The 8,214-nt window shown below is 34.4% G+C and overlaps 1 protein-coding gene across 1 annotated transcript; it reads left to right on the top strand.

Moving 5' to 3' along the window:
* Positions 1–845, top strand: LOC136034893 (uncharacterized; the record flags this gene model as incomplete). The annotated part of the gene is given in 1 exon segment (XM_065716389.1): positions 1–845. A coding segment is annotated over 1 exon segment (707 nt), but the record flags the coding sequence as incomplete, so codon positions are not given.
* Between the last annotated feature and the right edge of the window lie 7,369 nt (positions 846–8,214).

Below are 8,214 nucleotides of genomic sequence, written 5' to 3'. Positions count from 1 at the left end.
TTTACCTTGAGCTTTATTCAGGATTGAAGCTTGTTGTTTCTTCTTCTTCCTCAAGAAGTTGCGAATTAGAGTCAGTCGCTCAAGAAGTTGAAATATCTACCTTGAGTGAAAACAGTGCAGCATTAGAGGCTTCATCAAATGAGTCTAAAATAAGTTTTGCCGATGGCAATAAAAGTGAAAGCAGCGTTATGAAATCGAGTGGAGAAATCAGTGATTTTAAACTCGAAAATGGTGTGCTTCATGTTCAAATACCCATTAGTAGTAAGGTGAAAAAAGTATCATTCCTAAGAACTAATAAGGGAAAAATAAAATCAAGCAGACTATCTAAGACATGTTTCAGCAATAAAGCGAAGAAAAACACAAGTACAGAGACTGATCAAGTACCCAAGAGAACACTTCAGTCGTCAGTAAGTACGGAGACAGATAATTGCACCTTTATTGGAGCCCCATGTGATGGCTATAGTGTATTACCCGGGGTGTCAACCCAGACTGATTTCGAAACGCCGGTAGAAAAGGGAACTCTTTTTGAAGACCTTTGGTTTTGTGACAGTCAAACACAAACTGGTATGTCTTTTTTAGAGAACTATGGAGAGTTAATGGACAATCAGACACAAACAGCGTTATCTGCTGCTTTTGGTGAAGTAATGCCAAGTTTTGAAATTGAAAGTGCAGATGTTGCCATCCAAACTGCTGTTGACTTCAGTTGATGTTGTCAAATTTTCAGGAAATACAATACAAATTTAGTTTTACAAAATAATTAAATTAACTTAACAAAGTTGTTGTCGTAACTTTTTCTGTTATCTACAAAACCGTCCAAATAAAGCATTTTTTGTGTCTTTATAAAATTTGCTCTGTAAATACAAGCGTAAATACACGCTTTTGTCGTAGCATTGTCTTCGGTACCCTATTTGCCCTGAAATCGCATCCAGAGTATGAATCTGGAAATCGAGTCCTGGAGCCTTTGTGCAATAACTATAGTAATATAATTTATTTATAACCCACGGCAAAAATGTGGAGTTACAAAAAGAAACAAACACTTTAAACAAGGGAAATCCCTAACAACAACAACAAAATTACACCAAACGAGTAAGGACAATGCGGATAGATAGATATATGTACTGTGGGGTAGTTTGCCAGAAAGATGGAAAACTTTTAAAGCGATTTTGGGATTCCGTAAACAGATATGATGTTTTGATTCATAAACCACGGAAGCAGATTTAATAAAAACGGGCAAACGGAAATAATACGATCAGATTGACTGGATATCTTTGTTATCACGAATAGGGTAAACTCCTGAAAGAAAAAAAAACTGAGTGGTAAGTAAAAACTGAGTACAATTTAGCTACAGATTTTCCATTATATCCGTTTCGGTCGGCTACAATTTTGGGAAACTAAAAAAAAAAAATTCCTTTTGTGACTAAGTTTGCTGAAGGTGGTAATAGTTCTAGTTCCCCTGATTTTTCTAACGTACTACTTGTAATGGTGCTTGCAGCAGGAAAACCGGTTCTCACCTGACACCAGAAACTCAGATGTTTTGTGGCAATTTGTTTAACAGTAAACTCTGTAAGCTTCTCCTTACGTCCACAAAACTAACAGTGTTGACTTTATCCAATGAATGTAGAATCAACAACGTTTCGGGTTTTGCTGATACTTATATAATTTTCTACCAAGATTGAGAATGTATGTTTAAAAAAAAAAATGTAGTTAATTTGTTGCATAGTGAATATGGGAAATCGTCCTTCCAAGAAAAATTTCTTCTCTGCCTTATTTTTCTCTGGTAGCTTATATATTTATGCTAAAGTTACATGTTTGACATCTGTATAATTGATTAAGCCCCTTTGTATTATTCATTTTGTTCAAATTCGAGAATTTAGATAGGTATCTTGAAAACGCCTGTATAATAATACAAAAAAGACAACCACCATCAATGCAGTGAAGTCATGGAGATTTTCACATGAAAATTTCTGCATTAGTTGCTTGAAGGATTAGGAGCTTTTTAATCTAAAACAACCATGTCTCCTAAGTTTTTTAGTCCTAAGTGTATCCTTTCTGGTTCCACTATGGAGTTTCTTCACTTTTATTTTTTAGCAGAAGCAAGTTTGAGTTATATTCTTCCACTTTTGTGGATAGCTTCTCAAGCTGCCGCTTTGGGCTCGTAAGCAGTACGTTTCCAGTAGGTGTTTTTTTTACATTTCTTCGAAAATGAACCAGCTTGTTCATAGATATTGTAAGCGTTGTAAAAGTCTCGTGGATGTTCCGGTTTACTGTGTAGCTTAGGTCCATCTAAATAGTTGAGTTTTGTCTTGTGAATTTTTGCCAGTGCTTTCATTTTTTTTTTTTTTTACTCTTCTAAGTGCATTCATGTTTTGCATCGAGGGTTGAAATGTATTATTATTATTTGTTGTTATTTTTGAGCTATAACCTTCATAGCTCACTGCATAAAACAGATTAATACTACTAATAATAATAATTTACTGGAACAGCAAGTCGCCTGATGCCAAAATAGCTACACATGTTCCTCTTCCGTCCCAAAATATTTGAAATCCTCTTTACACCATCGCAAGAAGTTCCTATTACTCTTATATCTCTTCTTACTACTTACTACTTCTTACATCCTCCCACCCCATTCGGGAACCACCTGCTTTTCGTTTGTCCCTAGACGGTTGACCGACAAGGGCTATCTTTAGCATTCTGTCATCCCAGAACGAGTCCTAGTGATCTCAAACTTTCTCTCTTATATAGTCCTCGAAAGGATGATAGAACCATGTTTTTCATATAGCTTACTGTTTGAAATACGGTTGGTCCAACGGGTACCCAATAGAGTTAGTAAACAATTTTTCAGGAAAACATCTAACAATTTTATTTGGTCTTTCGGACAGCCCACGCCTCAGAGCCTTACTTTACCTCTATCTTCTGTGTAGCTTCCAATGTTCCAACCTTGATTCGCAGACTTATCTTCCGGTGTTTTCCAACTTTTTTCAATTGTGAAAAGCACCGTTAGCCTTGGCTATTCTATTTTAACATCTTCACTACACCCACTGTCTTCACTGATAATACTACCTAAGTAAGTGAAGCTGTTTACTTGATTGATCTACTTGTTGACCAACATCATCTCTTCAGCTTCACTTATTCCTAGTCTTAGCGACTTAGTTTTCTTAACATTATTTTTTAATTCTAGTCTTGCACCCTAAACTCTCAAAACCTCTAAAAATGCATTCATTTTGCTAACATAAAAGAGATTGAATTATATATATATATATATATATATATATATTTTTTGTTATCAAATAATGGTTTATCATTATTGGATAGGACAGCAAGATATGTATATTACTAACGAAGAATAATAAACGAGCAAATAAACCTAATATCCAATAATGTTGCTCTACAAAGGCCATATTAGTATTAGTACAGTCATTTCACAAAAGAAAATTGAACTTTACTCTTTCTTCGTGTTCAAAAATTAGACATGTGCGGAATTAATTGATGCATAAATGCACGTAGAGCTTAAGAAATACCAGTGAATTTATGAAAATAGCTTCGCGAAGGAGAAAAGAAAATGATATTGAAAGAAAACAAGGAGAAAAGAAAAAAATACTAATCTAGTCATAACTAGAGAAGAAGAAAGAGGGAGAAGATACAAAAACAATCATGAAAACAAGAAAGAGGATCTTTCACCGTACCTTATTTGTTGTTTCCACTGTAGTGGCAACACTCTTCTGCTAATGAAATCTGAGACACTAAATTTTGGAAATTTTGTCCTTACAAATGATTTATTTTTTCACGTTTCTCCCTCCTATTCTGTCTCAGAATTCTAAAATAGACTTTCCATAAAACATCATTTCAGTCTACCTTGGAGAAAGAGTACAATAACTAGACGTAGATGAAATATTCCCATGGAACTTAGCAAAAATTATAAATTTATCATTTAATATACTACCAAACGCTATACACCGAGGCTACAGAAATAACTGCGGTTTCCGAAACGGCCAACTCTTAACTTCCCCTTCACCATTGAACAGATCTAAGAAAAAAGAAAATAAACAAGAGAACTTTTAATTTCATTAATAATGATTAATGATTTACTTGTCATATAGATAATATATGTATGTATTTACTTTGTTTTCACACAATATTCAAACGTCAGAATTTAAGAAAAGCATTTTTGTATTAAATCCTGTTTTGGTTTATGTCGAAGAACAATAACGAGACACAGTTGAAATATTGTAATGAAAATTCGCAAAAATGATGTAAATTGTGACTGCTGTAGGATAAATCTCTTTACGAAATTGGCATTTGATGTTTCAGTTCTGTAAGAACCATTTAGTAATTACTTTTTTCCTCCTGAAAGGTAAAATGTTTTCTTATTATCAGGGTTTTTTTCACTTTATACTTTGATAAGGCATGGTAAATTAAAATGTGTTAATAGCACTTTTTCTTCTTCTATAGAGGCAGTATATGAGTTTATACTAAGGCCATCTGCAGAAAATGTACATGGAAAGGGGGTAGAAGGTGTGCAAATTTTCTTTGGGGGATCAAGCTGAAGTTTTATTAGACTTTCTTTTTACCATATTAGTATCATATTCTTTTCTGAATACTGGCAAAATTTCATGGTGTATTTATTTTTGGTCTTTTCGGTTCTGTGAGCCCGCTTTTGTCCCTTTCTATTGTTATGCTATAATGACGGTATATTTATATTTGCAAAGTGTGATAAACTATGATGAAAACAGGTGTATATATGAGCTCTATTATCCATGAACGGCGTTCAGACACTGAACCCTTACCTGGATTAAGTCTAAGACCTTACTTCAGGCGGTTCAGCTCTTTTGAATCCTATTTGAGCTGAGTTCAATCTTATCGAACTTCTGCTCACCACATCCATAAAAATCGGTAGGATTTTAAGACAAGTGAGAAAAAAAAAGCTATGGAACTGTACAGATATGAATTAGTGAGAAACTTTACTTCTTTTTATTAATCTGTAACAAGTTCTTGCTTCATTACCCAAGCAAAGTTGCTTGTAAAAAAAAGAGTGCTTTCAGGTTTTTGATTGAGTGTTCCCATTTTTGTAGTTCTGACTGGTCTCACCCTAAAGAGCTTACATGTTTTATGTTTCATTGATGAGTTCCTCCAGAAAATTTGTTGTGAACCCATTTACTCATTTGCTTGTTCACTCTGTTAATTCATTTTCCTTGAATTGAACTTTTGGTGTGGTTCATCAGACTCGATCCTTGACAGAATTTGCAGCGCGAAAAACAGTCTGGAGCTCAGGTTAAGATGAGGCCCAGGGCTTTAATTCTGCCTTTTTAGATCTAGAGCTATCATATTTCCTTTTTTCTGTTAATTTGAAATGTATTCATCAAGAGAGAAGTGTATTCACTATGTGCATACCCGAATGTAAATACAGGACTAGGAAAAGATCAGGTAGAATTTTTCTAGTGGATAAAAGGTTGACAGTTATTTGTTGCCAACTGAAGTAACCACTCTTGCAGGATGGGATACCCTTTATTCAATAAATAGTTCTACTGACTTTATTAATTAGCATAAGTAGTTTACACTAATTTCACAGCTGTCACGTAAGATCAAGAGAAGTTTTCAATATGCTAAGTGGTGTGCATATTAACAACGACAAAATTCATGAAAATAAAGACTTCTGTAAAAAAGTTGGTTACTTTAGGAAGTTTAAAATGACTTGGAATGACTGTTGGTCCTATTATGTAAAGGAAAACAAAACTGTATCAAATGGTAAATTTATTATGACAACTAAATCTAAAGGTATATAATTCGTCATTCAAACTGCTCCTTGCAACTTACAAATATTTGTCGATATGCTGCTGAATGACACTCATGATACTAAACATAGTCGAACCTTCTTACCTTGCAAACTCCAGACTGTTCACCATCAGCTTCATCAAAATAGCAATAGCTATAGAGGTTATGGTGTGCTATTTTCGTCAGAAAACTATTGTCTGGACTTGCCACACATTAATAATTAGTGCTACCTGTAAAAACTACTTAAAGATATTACGATCTTGTTCGGATAGAAAAATAAGTGGAAAGTATTTTTTTTTCAGCCGAATCAAGTTAAATCTTGAATGCTGTTGAAGTAGATTATCTGCTAGGATAAAAGTCTAGTCTGAGTAATTATATTTTAACATGAGGTTTTAAAAGTAAACGTTGATAAAGTTCTTGTTGAAGGACTTCTTGCTATCTTTGAAAGTAGGCTAGTTGTCAGTTCAATGAAACTTTCTGAAATATATCCTGGGAAGCTATTATTAAGCTACTATCTCTGCTCTTTTCTTATTTCTAGGGGTTTAAAGGCATTGGTGACAGAGGATCTCCCTGTCAATGTATTAACAAAACAGCTTTCTACCTTAGCTATCTTTTTTGTAGCCTATCGGCTCCAGTTTTAAATGCATAATTCCTATTATCTCATGAAGAGCTAAGCCATATCAAGGCTTAGTACTAGTTTACCACCAGGCCTAGGCTATAATTTATGTAAACAACTTTAAAATAATTTCTAATATCCTCACTTATATTATTTATAAAAGTGTGTCAATGTATTCTATCCCTCTCCCCTCCCCCAAATGTGCAAATACATGTGCAAAATACATGTGCAAAATACATGCATTTACAGGGTAGTGTTCTTGTCCCCACCATGTTCAATATTCTCATAGATGATACTCCTCTAGTGCTTAAAAGCAGGATGACACTATATGTGGAGGATTCCAAGGTAATTGGTCCAGCTAGCACTCTTGAGGATACTTCCCAACTTGAGAAAGACCTTGATCTCCTTAGCATGTAGGTGAAATCTTGGCTACTCACTTTCAATATGTCAAAATGTCATGTTTTACACTTTGGGCACAATAATATCAATACAACTTACTTTCTTTACAGTCAGTTCCTTTCTCCAGCATTGGAAAAATTTGACCTAGGAGTAATTGTCAACAATCATCTTATATTCAGCACTCATACAAAGAAGGCAGCAGCATCAGCTAGCTCATCACTAGGGCTCATAAAAAGAACAATTTCCTCCCATTCTCCTAAAATTCTGAGCCTTTTGTCTAAAGGACTTGTTTGGCCAAGGCTTGAGACAGGCATGGTCCTTGCATCCTGCTTTTTCAAAAAAGATGTTAAAATTCTTGAAGATGTCCAGAGAAGAGCCACTAAGGTGGTGAGTGGACTGTATGAGCTCCATTACCCTACCAGGCCATGCAAGCTGAAACTCCCAACTCTGGCTTATAGAAGAAGACAGGGTGATGCCATTCTGGTTCATAAACTTATTAATTCAAAGGCAGTTCCTGATCTTCTTCCTCTGGAATCTCAGGACTCTCATACAAGGGGACATAACTTGCAGTTATCCAGACATTTCTCCTCAAAGTGGCAGCTTGCCCATTTTCTTACCAACTGTGTTGCCATCCTCTAGAATAAATTACTGCCAAATACCATTGCTGCCCAAACCACAGACAGCTTTAAGAACTGTCTTGACAATGAATGGTCAACAAAAGAATAGAAGTATAACTGGGAAGCACTTGAATCAGCAACATCAAACCACTGTATGTATTCAACTATGTGTCATGTATTATCAACTCTGGAGTTTCTACAAGGAAAAATCCTTAGATTGCTCCAAGTTGCAATTTAAGGTAGCCTAATATAGCCCTAGTTAAACCCGTGAATTTTTTTTTCAAATTTAAGAACAGATTTAAAAAACTTTAAAACCTTATAAATTACAATTAAGCAAAGGTATGAGGCTTAAAATAGTGTTGGGCAATAATTTGATGTAGCCTAACAATATAGGCTATCTATATAATGATATTTTTGTTTCAATAATTGGTATATCAATTTTGATATTTCTGATCAATTTTTGCTCAGATTACTTTTGGTTTTGCCAAAGTCTAATCATAAATATTGTAACTAAAGAGCATTTTGCAAAACATATTACAAACTGTAAATAAAATACAGAAAAGGACTTTGATTGCATTAACAAATATCACTAAAGTCTGGATTTGGAATTACTCAGGCTCAAGATAAAGAAAAGTAAACTATTGGTTACTCAAAACCAGTAACATTGCAATATTGCTCCCTGTGAATTGATTCTGCCTTTCATGAGATTCAATATAAACAAAAAAGGTTTTTAAGTGAATGTAAAAAGCAAAAACAAAACTTAAAAAAAAACAGAATTTATTCTGTATATGAGGGGGCAACCCCTTCTCAATA

Source organism: Artemia franciscana, chromosome 13 (genome assembly GCF_032884065.1).
Source record: "Artemia franciscana chromosome 13, ASM3288406v1, whole genome shotgun sequence".
Taxonomy (NCBI): Eukaryota; Metazoa; Arthropoda; class Branchiopoda; order Anostraca; family Artemiidae; genus Artemia; species Artemia franciscana.
Note: the sequence above shows the minus strand (reverse complement) of the source record. Positions and strands in the feature narration are given on the sequence as shown.